Genomic DNA, 20,410 nt, shown 5'->3' with positions numbered 1-20,410 from the left:
TGATTCCCGCCAGGGGCACCCACCTCGGTTGTGATTTGTCCCCCGCCCTGGTTGGGGTCCTGTAGAAGGCAGCCACTCTATGTGTCCCTTTCACGTCAATGTTTTTCTCTCTCTCTCTCCCACTCTATCTGAACAAAAATGGAAAAAAAAGTCCTCGTGTGAGGATAAAAAAAAAATGGAATCATACAATATGTGATCTGTGTCTGGCTTCTTTCACTTAGCATAATGTTTTTGAGGTTCATTCAAGTCCTAGCATGTATCAGTATTTTGTTCCTTTTTATTGCTAAATAGTATTCTATTGTATGGAAATACCACAATTTGTTTATTCACCAATTGATGAGCTTTTAGGTTGTTTCCATAAATAATGCTGCTATAAACATTCACAAACAAGTCGATGTGTGATCATCTTTTCATTTCTTTAAAAAAATTTTTTTCTCTTTATTGATTTTATTTTATTTTTTAAAAACTTATTTTTATTGTTGAATATATTACAGATGTTCCCTCTTTTTCCCCTATTGATCCCCTCCTCCCCACTCCCGCCTCCCTCCTACCTTTCCCCACACTGTTGTCTGTGTCCATTGGTTCTGCATATATGCATATAAGTTCTTTGGTTTATTTCTTCCCATCCTCCTACCCCTTTCCCTTTGACGTTTTGTCAGTCTAACAACCAATTTGTACTTCTTAATCCCTTCACATTTTTCACCCATTCCCCCAACCCCCTCCCACTGGCAACCAACAAAATGTTCTCTGTATCTATGAGAATGTTTCTGTTCTGCTTCTTCATTTTGTTTGTAGATTCAATTGTCGATAGATATATATTCATTGCCATTTTGTTTGTTCTTATATATATATATATATTTTTTTTAGTACATGCCCGTAGCAGCAACTGAACCTGGGACTGGTCCGCAGGCCAACACTCCAACCGCTGAGCCAAATCGGCCAGGGCAAGAGCTATATAGCTTTTTTTTTTGCTCAGGTAGAGTGGGAGGGAGAGAGAGGAACAGAGAGAGAGAGAGAAACATCGATGTGAAAGGAACACATCGAGTGGCTGCCACCCGCACAACCGACCAGGGCCGGGGACAAACTGCAACCGAGGTACGCGCCCTTAGCGGGAACCGAACCCGGGTCTCTCAGGACCGCAGGCCGACGCTCTAACCGCTGAACCAAACCGGCCAGGGCGTTTGTTCATATTTTTGATCTTCTTTTTCTTTAAGATGACCCTTCAACATTTCATATAATAATGGTTTGGTGGTGATGAACTCCTTTAGCTTTTTGTTGTCTGGGAAACTCTTCGATGGCCATCGATTCTAAATGACAGCTTTGCAGGATAGAGTAATCTTGGTTGTAGGTTCTTGCTTTTCATCACTCTGAATATTTCTTGCCACTCCCTTCTGGCCTGCAAAGTTTCTTTTGAGAAATCAGCTGAAAGTCTTATGGGACCTTCCTTGTAGGTAACTAACTGCTTTTCTCTTGCTGCTTTTAAGATTCTCTCTTTGTCTTGAACTTTTTGCGTTTTGATTATGATGTGTCTTGGTGTGGGCCTCTTGGGGTTCATCTTGTTTGGGACTCTGTGCTTCCTGGACTTGTATGTCTGTTTCCTTCACCAAGTTAGGGAAATTTTCTGTCATTATTGTTTCAAATAGGTTTTCAATTTTTTGTTCTCTCTCTTCTCCTTCTGGCACCCCCCAGATGTGAATGTTGGTACACTTGAAGTTGTCCCAGAGGCTCCTTACACTGTCCTCGTTTTTTTAAATTCTTTTTTCTTTTTGTTGTTCTGATTGGGTGTTTTTTGCTTCCTTATATTCCAAGTCAATGGTTTGCTTCTTGGCTTTACCTACTCTACTATTGAATCTCTGTACATTATTCTTTTTTTTTCTTTTTATCCTCACCCAAGGACATTTTTGCATTTATCTTCAGATAGACTGGGAGGGAGAGAGGGAGGAAGAGAAAGCAAGAACCATCGATATGAGAGACACATTGACTGGTTGCCACGCACACAACCCCAACCAGGGCTGGGGACAAACTGCAACCAAGGTATGTGCCCTTAGCAGGAACTGAACCCCGGCCTCTCTGGTCCGCGGGCCAACGCTCTAACTGCTAAGCCAGGGCTGTACATTATTCTTTATTTCAGTTAGTGCCTCCTTCATTTCTGACTGGTCCTTTTTTATGCTCTTGAAGCCCTCACTGAGTTAATTGAAGTTCTCACTAAGTTCATTGAGCATCCTTATAAGCAGTGTTTTGAACTCTGCATCTGTTAGGTTGCTTATCTCCATTTTGCTTAGTTCTTTTCCTGGAGTTTTGTTCTGTTCTTTCATTTGGGACCTGTTTCTTTGTCTCCTCATTTTGGCTGACCCCCTGTGTTTGTTTCTTAGGTAGAGTTGCTATGTCTCCTGGGCTTCCTAGGGTGGCTTATTGTAGTAGGTGTCCTGTAGGTCCAGTGGCACAGCTTCCCTGGTCACCCAGCTGGGCCCTCGAGGTGCACCCCTCGTGTGCTGTTCTTCTGTTGTAATTGAGTCTTGATTATTGTTGGCACATCAATGAGAGGGTTTTACTCAGACTGATCAGCTGCAAGGACTGGCTGTGACCTCTGACTACTTTGGATGATCATCTGTGCAGGGGCCCACCACACAGAGCAGACTTACTTTAGCAGGGCTCTGGTACCCACTGAGTCCACTCATTGAGTGTGTCACTTGTGGAGGTCGTTAGGTTGTGGTGCTTCGCAGTGTTCTGAAGCTGTCCACTGGGTGTGCTGGCCATGGGGCAAGGTTAGCCACTGCCTGTGTTTTACCCGGGGCCACCAGGCATAAGCTACAAAGCAGTCTGCAGATGGCTGCTTCTTATGCTGGGGTTGGATGTGCCCAGGAAAAGGCAAGCTGTGAACCAAGGCTGGCTGCTTCTAGTGCCAGGCCTGGGGCCACTTAATGAGAGGTATGGGGTTCGCTGAGACCAGATGCTGCTTGTTTGAAAGAATTTAGGAATATATGAAGCAGGATCCAAGACAGGCCAATCCTATGGTAAAGTGTTTGGAAACAGCTTGGGTGGGCCTGAAAGTTGGGTGGGGCAGGGCCTCAGGGACTCACCAGGGCAGGGCAAATAGTGTGAGCCAGGTTGCTGGAATCCCAGATATGGCGGCTGTCTGCCACCTCAGGGAAGGGCTCACCAAAGGAACAAAGGCCTCTGACAGCACGTCTGTCTAGGAGAAAGCTGCCTCTCCAGCCCTCGTCCCAATGCCAAACAATTCAGTTCTTCCCCATATGTCTCTGGTACCTTTTGATCTGTCTCCCCCATGCTGGAGCCTGCAAGTCTGAGTAAGTCCATGTGCGGGCCTTTTAAGAGGAACTGCTGGGACTCCAGTAGCCTCAGCCTCAGTTCCCGCTGGTTTTTCCAGCCAGAAATTATGGGGACTTCTCTTCCTGGCACTAGAACCCTGAGCTGGTGGCCTGGTGTGGGACAGGGACCCCTCATTCCTCAGAGAGGACCTTCACAGCCGAGGTATCCCCCTGATTTTTATCCAGCACACGTGGGTGTGGGACCAGCCCATCTGCGCCTCTGCCCTCCTACCAGTCTCAATATGGCTTCTTTAATCTTGTAATTGTAGGACTTCCATTCAGCTTGATTTCAGGTGGTTTTGAAAGATGGTTGTACTGTAGTTTAGTTGTAACTTTGACGTGGTTGTGGGAGGACATGATGCTGCGTTTACTTACACTGCCATCTTGACCAGAAGTCCTCTTTATTGATTTTAGAGAGAGAGGAAGGGAGAGGGAAAAAGACATAGAAACATCAATGAGAGAGAACATTGACTGGCCGCCTCCTTCATGCCCTTCACTGGGGATTTGGCCCACAACCTGGGCATGTGCGGTGACCTCCTGGTGCATAGGTCGACACTCAATCCACTGAGCCACACCGATAACATTTTACATTCCCACCAGTAACATATTGAAAGGGTTAGTAATGTTTTAACAAAGTTAAACTCCATTCTGACCAATTATTCCTGCATGTAAACACCTGAGCAGTTTTCTAAAAATCCCTGGGACTGAAACCCAGAGGAATCATAAAGATAAGGGGTTAATGGTGGCCTTGGAAAACTTGGAGGGACCCTAAAAAGAAAGAAATTAATGATTGCCCTGACCTCTGCTGAAGCAGATTTCTCCCTTACCTCTGAGACAGCTTGTATCAATCCCGGCAACAATTAAGGGGTGCCACGAGAATGTAGTTTTTTGTAGTTTCTGTAGTTTGTGCCTATATAAGCCAGTGAACAAAGAAGGCTGGAGCTGACCCCTTCTCGGCTCAGCCCGCCTGCACTCAGGTGTATGCAATAAAGCCATTTTGCTCTACATTGGCCTTGCGTTGTGGATGTGATCTCCCACCGGCGTAGACCTTTTTCATATGAGTGTTCCAATTTCTCCATATCCCTGTTCACATTTGTTATTGTCCTTTATCATCATTATTATTATAGCCATCCTAGTGCATATGAAGTGGTATCTTATGGTGGTTTTTTTTTTGGTGGTACTTGTCCCTAGCGGGAATAGAACCTGGTACTCTCTGGTTCGCAGGCCGACGCGCAACTGCTGAGCCAATCTGGCCAGGGCTCTTATGGTGGTTTTGATTTGCATTTCCTTAATGACATGTTGTGGAGCATCTTTTCATGTGCTTGTTGGCTATTTGTATATTATCTTTGAAGAAATGTCTGGTCAAATTCTTTGCCCATTTTTATTTATTTTTATTTTTTGTTAATCCTTACCCAAGGATATTTTTTCTGTTATTTTTCAGAGGGAGTGGAAGGGAGGGAGAGAGAGAGAGTGTGAGAGACACATTGATTGATTGCCTCCTGCATACACCCCAACTGGGGCTGGGGATCAAACCTGCAACCCTTTGGTGCCCAATGAAATTGGATTATCGCCCTGGCCGGTTTGGTTCAGCGGTTAGAGTGTTGGCCTGCGGTCTGGAGAGACCCAGATTCGGATCCCGCTAAGGGCACGTACCTCAGTTGCAGTTTGTCCCCGGCCCTGGTTGGGGTCGTGTGGGTGGCGACCACTCGATGTGTCCCTTTCACATCGATGTTTCTCTCTCTCTCTCTCCCTCCCACTCTATCTGAACAAAATATCAAAAAATGTCCTTGGGTGAGGATAAAAAAGAAAGAAAGAAAGAGAGAGAGAGAGAGAGAGAGAGAGAAAGAAAGAAAGAAAGAAAGAAAGAAAGAAAGAGAAAGAAAGAAAGAAAGAGAAAGAAAGAAAGAAAGAAAGAAAGAAAGAAAGAAAGAAAGAAAGAAAGAAGAAAGAAAGAAATTGGATTATCTTTTTTTTTTTTTTAATCCTCACCCAAGGATATTTTTCCATTTTTTGTACAGATAAGAGTGGGAGGGAGAGAGAGGAAGGGAGAGAGAGAGAAACATCGACGTGAAGGGACACATCGAGTGGCTGCCACCCGCACAACCAACCAGGGCCGGGGACAAACAGCAACCGAAGTACATGCCCCTAGCGGGAACCGAACCCGGGTCTCTCCAGACCGCAGGCCGACGCTCTAACCGCTGAGCCAAACTGGCCAGGGCTGGATTATCTTTTTATATTGAGTTGTAAGAGTTCTTTATATATTTTGGATACCAGGTCCATAAGAGATATGATTTGCAAATATTTTCTCCCATTCTGTGGGTTGTCTTTTTACTTTTTAATGGCATCTTTTGAAGCACAAACACTTTTGTTTTTATCCTCACCCAAGGACATTTTTTCCATTTTTTGTTTAGATAGAGTGGGAAGGAGAGAGCGGAAGAGAGAGAGAAACATCAACGTGAAAGGGACACATCGAGTGGTCACCACCACACAACCCAACCAGGGCCGGGGACAAACTGCAACCGAGGTACGTGCCCTTAGTGGGAACTGAACCCGGGCCTCTCTGGACCGCAGGCTGACGCTGTAACCACTGAGCCAAACCAGCCAGGGCAGCACTTCTTGTTTTGATGAAGTTCAGTTTATTATTATTTTCCTTCTGTCACTTATGTTTTGGTATCATATGTAAGAAACCATTGCCAGCCCTGGCTGGGTAGCTCAGATGGTTAGACTGTCCTCCCAATATGCTAAGGTTATAGGTTTGATCCCCCATGAGGACACATACAAGAATCAACCAATGAATTCATAAATGGAACAACAAATCGATGTTTCTCTTTCTCTTTCTCTGTCTCTCAAAAATCAATCAATAAAAAAATTTTTTAAAAGACAGCCCTGGCCCTGGCCGGTTTGGCTCAGCGGTTAGAGCGTCAGCCTGCGGTCCTGAGAGACCCGGGTTCGGTTCCCGCTAAGGGCACGTACCTCGGTTGCAGTTTGTCCCCGGCCCTGGTCGGTCGTGCGGGTGGCGACCACTCGATGTGTCCCTTTCACATCGATGTTTCTCTCCCTCTCTCTGTTCCTCTCTCTCCCTCCCACTCTATCTGAACAACAACAACAACAAAAAAAAATGGAAAAATGTCCTCGGGTGAGGATAAAACAATAAAAGACAGCCCTGGCAGGTTTGGCTGAGCAGTTAGAGCGTCGGCCTGCGGTCCAGAGAGACCCGGGTTTGGTTCTCACTAAGGGCACGTACCTCGGTTGCAGTTTGTCCCCGGCCCTGTTTGCCTCGTGTGCGAGGCAGCCACTCGATGAGTCCCTTTCACGTCAATGTTTTTTTCTCTCTCTCTTCCTCTTTCTCCCTCCCACTCTATCTGAACAAAAAATGGAAAAATGTCCTCGGATGAGGACAAAAAAATAAAAAATAAAATTAAAGACAGAAACATGCCCTGGCTGGTTTGGCTCAGCGGTTTAGCGTCGGCCTGCGGTCCAGAGAGACCTGGGTTCGGTTCCCACTAAGGGCACATGCCTTGGTTGCGGTTTGTCCCTGGCCCTGGTTGGGTCGCGCGGGTGGCAGCCACTCGATGTGTCCCTTTCACGTCGATGTTTTTCTCTCTCTCGCCCTCCCACTCTATCTGAACAAAAAATGGAAAAATGTCCTCGAGTGTGGATAAAAGAAAATTAAAATAAATAAATAAATAAAAGACAGAAACATTGCCTGGCTGGTATGGCTCAGTGGTTGAGCATTGACCCATGAACCAAGAGGTCACTGGTTCACCCTAGCCGGTTTGGCTAAGCGGTTAGAGCGTCGGCCTGCGGTCCTGAGAGACCCGGGTTCGGTTCCTGCTAAGGGCATGTACCTCGGTTGCAGTTTGTCCCCAGCCCTGGTTGGTTGTGCGGGTGGCAGCCACTCGATGTGTTCCTTTTACATCGATGTTTCTCTCTCTCTCTCTGTTCCTCTCTGTCCCTCCCACTCTGCCTGAACAAAAAAATGGAAAAATGTCCTCGGGTGAGGAAAAAAAAAAAAAAAGAGGTCACTGGTTCAATTCTTGGTGAGAGTACATGCCTGGGTTGCACGCTTGATCCCCAGTGGGGGATGTGAGGGAGGCAGCTAATCAGTTGATGTTTCTCTTTCATCGATGTTTCTATCTCTCTCTCCCTCTCCCTTCTTCTCTCTCTAAAAACTAATAAAAAACATATATGTGTGTGTGTGTGTGTGTGTGTGTGTGTGTGTGTGTATATATATATATATATATATGAAACATTGCCTATGAGATTCTGGACTTCCTCTATAATAAGATGAGGCTTTTGGGGAACCTTGGGAGGCGGTAAGATTATTTCCACGTGGGAGGGATATAACTTATTGAGAACCAGAGGGTGGACTGTGGTAGATTGCCTCCTAGCTGGCCCCAAATGATTCCCACATCCTAGTGTTCATATCTTTGTTTATTCCCCCCACCACATTTATGGGGAAGACCTGCATAACCAATAAGACAGTGTAGAAATGATGGTGTGTGACTCCTGAGGCTGGAACATTGTGGTTTCTGCCTTGCTGTCTCTTCGATCACTCACTGTGGAGGAGTCCAGCTGTCATGTTGTGAGGACACTCAAGTAACCCTATGGATAAGTCCACATGGTGAGCAACTGAGGCCTCCCATCAACATCCAGCCCCACTTCACCACCTGTGTTCTTCTTCTTTTTTTAATGTTACTTTTATTTATTTATTTTTATTTAATATTTTTTCTTTATTGATTTTAGAGAGAGAGGGAGAGAGAGATAGAAACATCGATGAGAGAGAAGATCGATCGGCCGCCTCCAGCATGCCTCCCCCGACTGGGGATTTGGCCCACAACCTGGGCATGTGCCCTGACTGGGAATTGAACTGGTGACCCCCTGGTGCATGGGTCGATGCTCAACCACTGAGCCACACCGGCTGGGCTCACCACCTGTGTTCTTTAGTGGCTCATCTTAGAAACAGAGGCTCAGCCCACTTAAGCCTGCTGATGACTGCAGCCCAGGCCAGTGTGTTGGCTAGACTCATGAAAAACCTCAAATCTCCACTGTCCAGCTAAATCTGAACTGCCACTCCTGAATTCCTGACTCACAGAAACTCTGTAATATAATAAATATGTATTATTGCTTTAAAAAATGAAAAGAGAAACTAGTGCCCATCCAAGGTCACAAAGATCTATTCCTAAGCTTTCTTCCAGGAGTTTGATAGTTTAGCTTTTACATTTAGGTCTATGATCTATTTTGCTTTAATATTATATTATGGAGTGAGGTAAGGGTCTAAGTTTATCTTTTGGCATGTGGATATCCAGTTGTCTCAGTACCATCTGTTAAAAACACTGTCCTTGCCCAGCCAGTATGGCACAGTGGATTGAGCATCATCCCATGGACTGAGAGGTCCTAGTTCAATTCCTCGCCAGGGCACATGCCTGGGTTTTGGGCTCGATCCCCAGTAGGGGGCATGCAGGAGGCAGCCAGTCAGCCAATAGATGTATCTCTCTTACATTGATGTTTCTATCTTTTTCTCCCTTTCTTTTTCTAAAAAATCAATAAAACGTATTATTAAAAAACAAAACAAAAAAAAAATTCACACTAGCCCGGCCGGTGTTGCTCAGTGGTTGAGCGTCGACCCATGCACCAAGAGGTCACCAGTTCGATTCCCAGTCAAGGCACATGCCCAGGTTGTGGGCCAAATCCCCAGTGGGAGGCATGCAGGAGGTGGCCAATTGATGTTCTTTCTCATTGATGTTTCTATCTCTCCCTCTCCCTTCCTCTCTCTCTAAAACCAATAAAAAAAAAAAAAGAAGAAAAAATTAAAAAAAAAAATTCACACTATTCTTTTCCTTATTAGATTTGCCAAGGCTCAGAATTAAATATTAAGTTTGTGGAGACATGTGGAATGCATTAAATCTTATTAATAAAAACTGGCTTTTAAACATTTCTCTTTGTCGCCCTGGCTGGTTTGGCTCAGCAGTTAAGAGTGTAAGCCTGCGGTCCAGAGAGACCCTGGTTCAGTTCCCGCTAAGGGCGTGTACCTCGGTTGCAGTTTGTCCCCGGCCCTGGTTGGTCGTGTGGGTGGCGACCACTCTATGTGTCCCTTTCACGTCAATGTTTTGCTCTCTCTCTCTCTCTTCCGCTCTCTCCCTCCCACTCTATCTGAACAAAAAATGGAAAAATGTCCTTGGGTGAGGATTAAAAAAATAAAATAAAATAAAATAAATAAACATTTCTCTTCGTCATATATATATATATATATATATATATATATATATATATACATTTGTTAATGTTTTTAGAGAGAGGAAGGGAAGGAGAGATAGAAACATTGATGTGAGAGAGAAACATCATTCGGCTGCCTCTTGCACGCCTCTTACTGGGGATCGAGGCCACAACCTGGGCATGTACCCTGAACCAGGAATTGAACTGGGACCTCTCAGTCCATGGGACAATGCTCAGGCCACTGAGCCATACTGGCAAGGCTTATTACATTTTTATTTATTGATTTGAGAGAGAGGAAGAGAGGGGGCATCGATTTGTTGTTCCATTGATTCTTGCATTCATTGGTTTTTTCTTGTATATGCCCTGACCTGGGATAGAACCCTCAACCTTGGTGTATAGGGATGACACTATAACCAACTGAGTTACTCAGCGAGGGTATTTGTCATATATTTTATGTTTTTGCAGCACAGTGATAATTATATATCATGAAAATGACTTATGGTAAAACTTACATATCGAAATTATATATTTATTTACTTTTTTATCCTCACCCAAGGACATTTTTCCATTATTTTTTATTCAGATAGAGTGGGAGGGAGAGAGGAAGAGAGAGAGAGAGAAACATTGACATGAAAGGGACACATCGAGTGGCTGCCATCTGCAAGACCAACCAGGGCTGGGAACAAACTGCAACCGAGGTACATGCCCTTAGCGGAAACCGAACCTGGATCTCTCTGGACCGCAGGCTGACGCTCTAAACGCTGAGCCAAACCGGCCAGGGCCGAGGTATGTGCCCTTAGCGGGAACCGAACCCGGGTCTCTCTGGACCACAGGCCGATGCTCTAACCACTGAGCAACTGGCCAGGGCTCGAAATTATTAATTCATGGACTGGTTTTGCTTCTGTTTTCTATTTTGTTAGATTTAGGTTAGTGCAAGATTTGACTACATTTGTCTTCTAGGTAAATATGAAAGCATTTACTTATTAAAAACATGTAGCCCTGGCCAGTTTGGCTCAGCAGTTAGAGTGTCGGCCTGCGGTCCGGAGAGACCCGGGTTCGGTTCCCGCTAAGGGCATGTACTTCGGTTGCAGTTTGTCCCCGGCCCTGGTTGGTCGTGCGGGTGGCAGCCACTTGATGTGTCCCTTCACATCGATGTTTCTCTCTCTCTCTCCCTTCCTCTCTCTCCCTCCCATTCTATCTGTACAAAAAATGGAAAAATACCCTCGGGTGAGGATTAAAAAACATGTAAAAAATAGCCCTGGCCGGTTTTGCTCAGTGGTTAGAGCGTCGGCCTGCAGTCCAGAGAGACCCCGGTTCAGTTCACGCTAAGGGTATGTGCTTAGGTTGCAGTTTGTCCCTGGCCCCAGTTTGGGTTGTGTAGAGGCAGCCACTCAATGTGTCTCTCTCACATTGATGTTTCTCTCTCTCTCTCTCTTCCTCTCTCTCCCTCCCACTCTAGCTGCACAAAAATGGAAAAGTGTCCTCGGGTGAGAATAGAAAAAACATTTTATATCTATCTATCTATCTATCTATCTATCTATCTATCTATATGTAATAGTCCCATTATTTTTCCTATAAATTCCAATTAAGGCAATTATATAGATTCTTTTAAATTATGTGTGTAGGTTAAGTCATATTATCTATATGTTAATTTCAGGATGGTAAAAAGCATTATTAGAAAATATTTGTTATGCCCTGGCTGGTTTGGCTCAGCAGTTAGAGTGTCGGCCCTCGGATCAAAGAGTCACAGGTTCGATTTCAGCCAAGGGCACATACCTCTATTGCGGTCCATCCTTGGCCCTGGTTGGGGTCGTGCGGGAGGCAACCAGTCCATGTTTCTCTCTTACATTGATGTTTCTCAATCTCCCACTCTATCTGAAGATAAATGGAAAAATACTCTTGGGTGAGGAAAGAGAGAGCGAGAGAGAGAGAGAGAGAGAGAGAAGGGAAGGAAGGAAGGAAGGAAGGAAGGAAGGAAGGAAGGAAGGAAGGAAGGAAGGAAGGAAGGAAGGAAGGAAGGAAATACTTGTTATGGAAAGGGGGTGCTAGGGTTGTTGGGCTGAGAGCTCTAGGACTGGGAGAGTAGAGCTCAGGGACAGAGGCGGAGTCGCCCCACCCCCTAGCTGAAATCAACCATTCTTGGCCAACTTGGGAGTTCTGGATTTTGTTTTGTTATGGAAGCGGTATCCCTTGACTGATACTTTGGGAGGACTCGGATCTAGAAATTTGCCATGTAGCCAGTACTTCAGAAGCAAACTTGGTCTTCACCTTGGACAGGTAGAAAGAACCCTCTGTAAAAATAAGGAATGCTTTTAAAACAATACAAAGCCAACACTGCAGCTTTTGAACACAACCAGCACCTAGCATAGATAGCATTTGGCACAGCAGAGGCACTCTTTAAATGTGTGGTGTGTATCACATGATTCTGGATATGCATTCTGTTTTTGTCACTGGGCAGCCAAACAACTTGGGCAATTTAATAACCTTTCAGAAGCTTAGGTCCCTCATCTTTAAAATGGGGAAAATAACAGTATCCACCATGTGAAAATGAAATGAGACTGAGGTAAGGGTCTAACACACACAAAGTAGCGTAGAATAAGTACTCAGTAAACATTAGCTCTTATTATAACCAACTTTATTTAGAAAATAAAATATATTGCCCTGTCCGGTTTGGCTCAGTGGTTGGAGCGCCGGCCTGCGGACCAGAGAGTCTCAGGTTCGGTTCCCACTAGGGGCATATACCAAAAAAGAAAAGAAAATATAAAAGTTCAAGGACAAATCACATTGTGAGAGAAAATTGTAAGATGAGGTGGTATCAGCCCTGGAGGGGTGGCTCTGTTGGTTAGAGCATCAATATGCCAAGGCTGCAGGTTTGATCTCTAGTCAGGGCACATGCAAGAAGTAACCAATGAATGCATAAATAAGTGGAACAACAAATTGATGTTTCTCTCTCTCTCTCTCTCTCTCATGCTCTCTCTCTCTGTCTCTAAAAATCAATTAAAAAAAAAGATGTGGCATCAACTCTGGAAGATTTTTAAACTAAAGGAATAAAAGAAGAAATAAGCCTGGCCAGTGTGGCTGAGTGGTTGAGCATTGACCCATGCACCAAGAGGTCCCAGTTCGATTCCAGGTCAAGGCACATGCTTGGGTTGCAGGCTTGATCCTCCCTGTGGGGGTATGTACAGGAGGCAGCCAATCGATGTTGATGTTCTCTCCCTTTTCCTCCCTCTCTCTAAAATCAATTAAAAAATATTAAAAAGTAAAAATGTCTGCTTTATATAAAAAAGAACGAATTGCCCTGGCCGGTTTGGCTCAGCGGTTAGAGCGTAGGCTTGCGGTCCAAAGAGACCCGGGTTCGGTTTCCGCTAAGGGCATGTACTTCGGTTGCAGTTTGTCCCCAGCCCTGGTTGTGTCATGCGGGTGGCAGCCACTCGATGTGTTCCTTTCACATCGATGTTTCCCTCTCTCTCTTCCTCTCTCCCTCCCCCTCTATCTAAATAAAAAATGGAAAAATATCTTCGGGTGAGGATAAAATAATAATAATAATAATAATAATAATAATAATAATAAAAAGAAAGAATTGCCCTGGCCGGTTTGGCTCAGCGGTTAGAGCGTCGGCCTGCGGTCCTGAGAGACCCGGGTTCGGTTCCCGCTAAGGGCGCGTACCTCGGTTGCAGTTTGTCCCCGGCCCTGGTCGGTTGTGCGGGTGGCAGCCACTCGATGTGTTCCTTTCACATCGATGTTTCTCTCTCTCTCTGTTCCTCTTTCTCCCTCCCACTCTACCTGATCAAAAAATGGAAAAATGTCCTCGGGTGAGGATAAAAAAAAAAAAGAAAGAATTAAGAGCCTCACAAACACTGTTTCTGCAGAGTGAAACAGGGAGGGGAGGGGGCCCTAAGCCCAACAGAGCAGACAGGGGCAAGTATAATATGTGCTTAATAAATACTTGTGGAATGAATGAACTAGAGGGAAGTAAGGTATAGGTATCACTTGTCCTCCTCCCAAGAAAGAGCCCTGCACAACATTTCACGGAAAAACAGGAAGTCTGGATGTGACAGATACTGACATAGTAATGACGGTTCAGTTCAGTTCAACAATTTGGTACCTACCCACTCTGTGTCAGGACATACACATAGAATGAGTAAGCCCTGGACAGTTTGGCTCAGCGGTAGAGCCTCGGCCTGTGGACCAATGAGTCACGAGTTTGATTCCAGCAAAGGGCATGTACCTCGGTTGCGGTTTGTCCCTGGCCCTGGTCAGGGTCCTATAGGAGGCAACCAGTCTATATGTCCCTCTCACATTGGTTTCTCTCTCTCTTTTGCCCCCTCTTTCCCTCCTGCTCTATCTGAAGATAAATGCAAAAATGTCCTGGGGTGAGGATAATAAAAACAAAACAACAACAACATAAATAAATAAACAAACAAACAAACAAACAAATAAATAAATAAAAAAGACACAACAAACAAGCAGTTGCTGAGCACCTTCTATGTGCCAGGCTTGTGCTTTCTTTTACTGATTCCAGTAATAACCCTGAAAGGTTGTGGGGTGGCCTCCATTTTACCGGTTAGAAAATAGGCTCGGAGTGCTGGAGTCAGTCAGGTCATATCTGCGTGTCACTTCCACTAAATCATTTGTGATGGGGTCCATGTGTGATGTGACTGCAACATCACGGACAACCCCCTTCTCACATCCGCTGAGGATATCGCCTGTTCAGCACTTTCCAGTTTCTGAACTACTTTACACAACCTCCCCGTCCTGTGAGAAAGGAAAAGCAGTTCCTACAACTGGTACCTGGTGATGAAACAAAGGAGGCCTGGAGAGGCAGGGTTAAGGACTCCCTCCCTTTAATCATGCCATTCCTCTGCCCAGGGCCCACCCTCCCTGAGCTTCCCTGCCCTTTCTCCTCCTGAAGCCTTCCAGGACAGCTCCTCACCCTGGAGTGCCCCTCCTCGTATACTTGTTCCCGGTTCGTCCTTATCTGTAACTATGTGTAAGTGTCTGACTCCCCTACTTCACAAGCCTCTATAAGACAAAGACTGTCTTAATCTCAGTATTTTGCCTCCACTATTTTGCACAGTGAACCTCTTTTATTAGTATCAACTTTATTAGTATTACTTTAACATTTTTTTTCTCAAGAAAGCAATGTTCCTACTGTGGTTCTCATCTTCTGAGATTCGGGAGCCTCTACTCAATCCTCCACTCAGATCTTTGCTCTAGATGCTTCCTGAAGTCGTCATCCACACATGCCTTCCAGAATTTCACAGGGTGTATAATCACCAACAGCCGGAGGAAGCCAGTCGCCCTTTACAAGTATGGTTGCAGTTGCCTCACTTCCTGTATCATGTGACTCTCCCGTAGTCATCACATGACCCATCCACTCTATTATGCCGGAATTAACCCACAAGGCTAATCTTGTGTCTGTAGCTATCCAAGTACCAGCATCCCTATTTTTATTTAGTGGACACTCTGTCCCCTCCGGGGCTTGAGAACCCTGCAGTCTTCTCATCTGGTGATGGAGCTTTCAAGTCCTTCCAGAGAGGTGAGTGGGCCAGGGCTCACTGTCTGCTTCTGGAATCCTGGCCATCCAGGTTCTGGAATGCAATGAATGACAGACTCTCCTCGACCTCAGGCCATCATGGCATTTTATGGACAGGTTGACGGAGAAATGGGTGAAAAGGGGAGGAAGAGGGTCCCGGTTGGGGTGGGCAGAAACTTACAGAGGGGTTGGAGGGAGGGCTCTCACTAGCAGAGGGTCTATTTCATCCCTGTTAAAGGGGGCAGGCCAGCCCGGCTGGTGTGGCTCACTGGTTGAGCATCGACCCATGCACCATGAGGTCGCCAGTTGGATTCCCGGTCAGGGCACATGCCCAGGTTGTGGGCCTGATCCCCAGTGGGTGGGCATGGAGAAGGCAGCTAATTGATGTTCTCTCTTATGGATGTTTTTATCTCTCTCCCTTTCTCTCTCTAAAATCAATACAGAAAAAACATTTTTTTAAATAAAAAATAAAAAAGCCCTGGTCGGTTTGGCTCAGCTGTTAGAGCGGCAACCTGCGGTCCAGAGAGACCCGGGTTCAGTTCCCGCTAAGGGCACATACCTCGGTTGCAGTTTGTCTCCGGCCCTGGTTGGGTCGTGTGGTAGGCAGCCACTTGATGTGTCCCTTTCACATCGATGATTCTCTCTCTCTCTCTTCCTTCCACTCTATCTGAACAAAAAATGGAAAAATGTCCTTGGGTGAGGATAAATAAATAAATAAATAAATAAATAAAGGGAGATTAGGCTGTGGGTGCCCCTAGGTAGCCAAGCGGTGCCCAGGAGACTAGTTGAGGGGTGAAGAGGGGGCTTGCCTCCCAGCCACTCTTCATTCTGTTCTCAGGAACATCCCAAGGCCCTGGACAGAGTAAGCTTCATAGCTGCCAGACTCACAGGATTGCTTCTACTTCAGGCAGTTTCTTGGGCATCAGGTGAGTAAGTCAAGAAGGAGGGAGGTAGCCCCAAGGCTCCTTCTGCCTTATGGTCCTTTGGTAGTTTTCTGGCTAACCGGTGGTGGACTTCAATAGGTGCTTAACAAATGCTTTTGAGTGACTGAAACCTACCTTAAGGTGGGGTACAGCGAGAGGATTTTAGAAACCAGTGTTCAGTCTCTCCTGACCAGTGTGCCTTCTCCCAGCTTCATCCTTCAGTCCTTGCCTCTCCCTCCCTCCCAGGTGCCCACCCCTGCAGCCCTAAAAGCTTTGGCTACAGCTCAGTGGTCTGTGTCTGCAATGCCACGTACTGTGACTCTCTTGATCCCCTGACCTTGCCTGCCCCTGGCACCTTCACACGCTACGAGAGCACACGCAGCGGGCGCCGAATGGAGCTGAGTCTGGGGACCATCCAAGCCAATCGAACGGGCACAGGTAACCATCTCACCCTTCACCACAGAGCCAGGCTGGGATCCTCCTGCTGCTGATTCATGCTGACCACACGGGGTTTCTTCCCTGTGCACTGACACCCTTGATTCCCTGCATATATTCTCAGGGCTGTTACTGACCCTGCAGCCGGATCAGAAGTTCCAGAAAGTGAAGGGATTTGGAGGGGCTATGACAGATGCTGCTGCTCTCAATATCCTTGCCCTGTCACCCCCTGCCCGGAATTTGCTACTCAAATCCTACTTCTCTGAAGAAGGTGAGGAGGAGGGGGACAAGATGACATAGTGCAACTGACCTTGACATTTCCTTTGACTCTGACTTCCATCCATCCCTGACATTTGGGTCTTCTCTTAATGCCCAAATAAATAAGATTGTCCTACTTATCTTCCACTGAGTGCTTGGGGAGTCTCAAGCTCAGAAGACTGTATTTCACTTAGGTGCCTGGTTCCACAGGCCCTAACCCAGGAGTCCAGACATGATTTACGACTGGCAAGTGATAGACCAGAACCCACATTCTCCTATTGATCCAGACTCCCAGATCTCCATCTTTTTCTGCAGGAATTGAATACAACATCATTCGGGTACCCATGGCCAGCTGTGACTTCTCCATCCGCACCTACACTTATGCTGACACTCCTGATGACTTCCAGTTGCACAACTTCAGCCTCCCAGAGGAAGATGTCAAGCTCAAGGTGGGCACTCTGGCTTCCTCAGGCCCTGGTAACATTGATGCCTGCGATTTGAAAAGCCTTAGGCTAGAGAAGTCTACAGAGAGATAGAACATGGCCCCTGTTCTCTCTGTTTTGCCCTGGGGGTGGGAGGGCGGGGGCTGATGACTAGGCCTGATGCACTGGTTGGGCCAGTCTGTCTGTGTCCTAACTCTGGTTGTCTCTCTCCTCACTACCTTTGTTTCTAGATACCCCTGATTCACCAATCCCTAGAGATGGCCCAGCGCCCTGTCTCACTCTTCGCCAGTCCCTGGACATCACCCACTTGGCTCAAGACCAATGGGGCAGTGAATGGGAGGGGGTCGCTCAAGGGTCAGCCGGGGGACATCTACCATCAGACTTGGGCCAGATACTTTGTCAAGTAAGGGAGCAGCAGGCCATGGAGTCTGGAGCAGCCTCGTCTATGTCCCAATTTGGTTTCACCTCTAGATATGACTCTTCTCATCTTACCTTCCTACCTTCTGGGCCTTTCAGGCTTGGGACCCCGGTTTTCCCCTCCTCATTGGGCCTTCTATTCCTCAAGGTCTTGGTCCCCTTTCTTGGTCATAGTCACACATACCCTTCCCCTGCCAGGTTTCTGGATGCCTATGCTGAGCACAAGTTACGTTTCTGGGCAGTGACAGCTGAGAACGAGCCTTCTGCAGGGCTACTTAGTGGATACCCCTTCCAGTGCCTGGGCTTCACCCCTGAACACCAGCGAGACTTCATTGCCCGTGACCTGGGTCCCACCCTGGCCAACAGTACACACCGCAATGTCCGTCTGCTCATGCTGGATGACCAACGCTTGCTACTGCCCCGCTGGGCCCAGGTGGTAAGGCCCAGGCGCTCCATGGGTACCCTGGTGACTCTCAAATCCAGAATCCAAATGACTGGCTCCCAAGCAGAGTGCCTTCCCTGCTCCAACTCTTGATTCTTAGAGCACCCTGGGCTGGAGCCAGGTGCCCAGGCGGCACCTCTGAGTTCTGGGGTGGTAGTGACCCTCTCTGGATCTACAGGGTCCCATGGAGCCCCATGATTGTTACAACCCCTTCTAGTGGTATTAATCTCACTGCCCATTTCTCTGGTCCCCTAGTGCCTCTTCCAGAACCCTCCATACAGGGGCCAGGTTCAGTGGCTCCCTTTTCCCAGTAGTCCTTCCCTTTCCCCGTACAGGTGCTGGCGGACCCAGAGGCAGCTAAGTATGTTCATGGCATTGCTGTCCATTGGTACCTGGACTTTCTGGCTCCAGCAAAAGCCACCCTGGGAGAAACACATCGCCTGTTCCCTGACACCATGCTCTTTGCCTCAGAGGCCTGTGTGGGCTCCAAGTTCTGGGAGCAGAGTGTGCGGCTAGGCTCCTGGGATCGAGGGATGCAGTATAGCCACAGCATCATCACGGTGAGCCGCCCGTCTCCCTTTGCATGAAGCAAGCCACCTGACCGCTTCCTTCCTCGTCTCACCAAAGACTGATGCTAGGCTCTCCTCTCCAACTTTTTCCCAGCTTGCTCTTTGGGGCACATTTTAGGATATCATGATTCCCTGTCTTGCCTTCCCTTCACAGATTTGTACACTCCGCCACCCTTTTCCAAATGCTTGTGTCTCAAGCAGTTAGAGCTGCCTCAGATGTATCAGCTTGTCTTGTGATGTCTTCATCCTTACGTCTCTCTCCTTAGATGTTAAGGATATAGAGCCCTCCTTTCACAGGGCTGAGGCACTGTAGCCCATCTACCTCATTAACTACATTATCTGGGGACGCAGTGTGGAGCCTTTGCCTCTCTGTCCCGTTCCTATCCTAGAACCTCCTCTACCATGTGGTTGGCTGGACTGACTGGAACCTTGCCCTGAACCCTGAAGGGGGACCCAACTGGGTGCGCAACTTTGTTGACAGTCCCATCATTGTGGACATCGCCAAGGACACGTTTTATAAACAGCCCATGTTCTACCACCTTGGTCACTTTAGGTGAGTTGTGGGCGGGCACCCCCACCCCACACCAGGCCTGGTATCTCCTACACTGGGCTTACATCACCCCACATGAGGAGCAGGAAGGTGTTTAGGGTGGGAACCTTGGGAGAGGCACACCTATCCCTCTTGCACCATCTGGGCAGGAAGTGACTTGATGGCATCATAGACAACCCCTGACTGCTGATGCTGGAGCTGGGAGGCAGGAAGGCAGGGTATGCCAGCAGCATGGCTCAGGACCTAGAGAATTAGGGCGGAGCCTTGGCAAGGGTAGGAGGGGATAATTTCTTGGGTTACAAATTGATGGGAGCTATCCTCAGGGCCAGAGGGGCTGGGCTGGGATCCCTGACAATGCCTGTTCCCACTTCAGCAAGTTCATTCCCGAGGGCTCCCAGAGAGTGGGGCTAGCTGCTAGTGAGAAGAACGACTTGGACGCAGTGGCACTGATGCATCCCGATGGCTCTGCAGTTGTGGTGGTGCTAAACCGGTAAGAGCAGCAGCGGGGCCGGGGAACTGGGCTGACAGAATGGTGGGTTTGGCAGGATCACACATTCAGCTTCTTCCCCACCCCCATCCCCAGATCCTCTAAGGATGTGCCTTTCACCATCAAGGATCCGGCTGTGGGCTTCCTGGAGACTATCTCACCTGCCTACTCCATTCATACCTATTTGTGGCGTCGCCAGTGATGGAGCAGATACCCAAGCAGATACCTGGGCTCAACATGGGCATTAAAGGGACAGACTCAGCTCACATGCTGTCTGTGGCTAAAGAGGGTACAGCAGGGCTGGGGTGAGCTCAAGTGACGTAAGCCCAGGAGCAGTGGTTTGGGTAACTCACTCTTCCCTCTAGCTGGTGCCAGAGGCTGAAGGTCCCTCAAGAAAGGATTGGGAAGCCCTAGTGCCCCTCCCCCCCCCAAGCTTGTGTGAGTGTTGTCTGTGCTGGTTGCCTATGGAAACTGGGCCCAGGCCCAGGGTGAGCTTACTATCTGTACAAACACAAGATTGGGGTAGGGGGAGGGTAAGAAAAGGAAGAGACTAGAAAGGACCCAGAACTGAGGACTGTTTGTCTTTTCTGGAGATGTAGAACTAAGCCCTTGAGAAGCGATGTCAGCATCAGGACACAGGCAGCTAAGAAGCCAAGCACCAATGAGAGGACTAAGTCACCCAGATGGCCTCTTGGCACCAGCAGGAAAATCAGTGGCCCCTTAAAGGAGAGAATGTCTGACCCCAGTTAGTGCGAACAGGTTTATTCTTGGGGGGACACCCCATTTCTGGCTGTAATGACAACAG

The 20,410-nt window shown here is 47.3% G+C and overlaps 1 protein-coding gene across 1 annotated transcript; it reads left to right on the top strand.

Annotated features, from left to right (window-relative positions):
- The first annotated feature begins 14,920 nt into the window (after positions 1–14,920).
- GBA (glucosylceramidase beta) lies at positions 14,921–20,365 on the top strand. Its single transcript, XM_036272800.1, has 11 exons — positions 14,921–15,084; positions 15,920–16,007; positions 16,251–16,442; positions 16,564–16,710; positions 17,013–17,146; positions 17,371–17,543; positions 17,756–17,993; positions 18,335–18,559; positions 18,958–19,121; positions 19,492–19,608; positions 19,702–20,365. Exons 1-11 carry the CDS (start codon positions 15,058–15,060, stop codon positions 19,805–19,807), a joined length of 1,611 nt encoding a protein of 536 aa, XP_036128693.1. The 5' UTR covers positions 14,921–15,057; the 3' UTR covers positions 19,808–20,365.
- The last annotated feature ends 45 nt before the right edge of the window (positions 20,366–20,410 follow it).

This window comes from Molossus molossus, unplaced genomic scaffold (genome assembly GCF_014108415.1).
Source record: "Molossus molossus isolate mMolMol1 unplaced genomic scaffold, mMolMol1.p scaffold_m16_p_20, whole genome shotgun sequence".
Lineage (NCBI taxonomy): Eukaryota > Metazoa > Chordata > Mammalia > Chiroptera > Molossidae > Molossus > Molossus molossus.
This window is presented reverse-complemented; position numbering and strand designations above follow the sequence as displayed.

Coding starts and splice junctions, on each gene's coding strand:
- GBA (XM_036272800.1), top strand. CDS start 15,058: ATGGAGCTTTCAAGTCCTTCCAGAGAG. Junction 16,008..16,250: donor GGCAGTTTCTTGGGCATCAG/GTGAGTAAGTCA, acceptor CCTCCCTCCCAG/GTGCCCACCCCTGCAGCCCT. Junction 19,609..19,701: donor GTTGTGGTGGTGCTAAACCG/GTAAGAGCAGCA, acceptor CCCCATCCCCAG/ATCCTCTAAGGATGTGCCTT.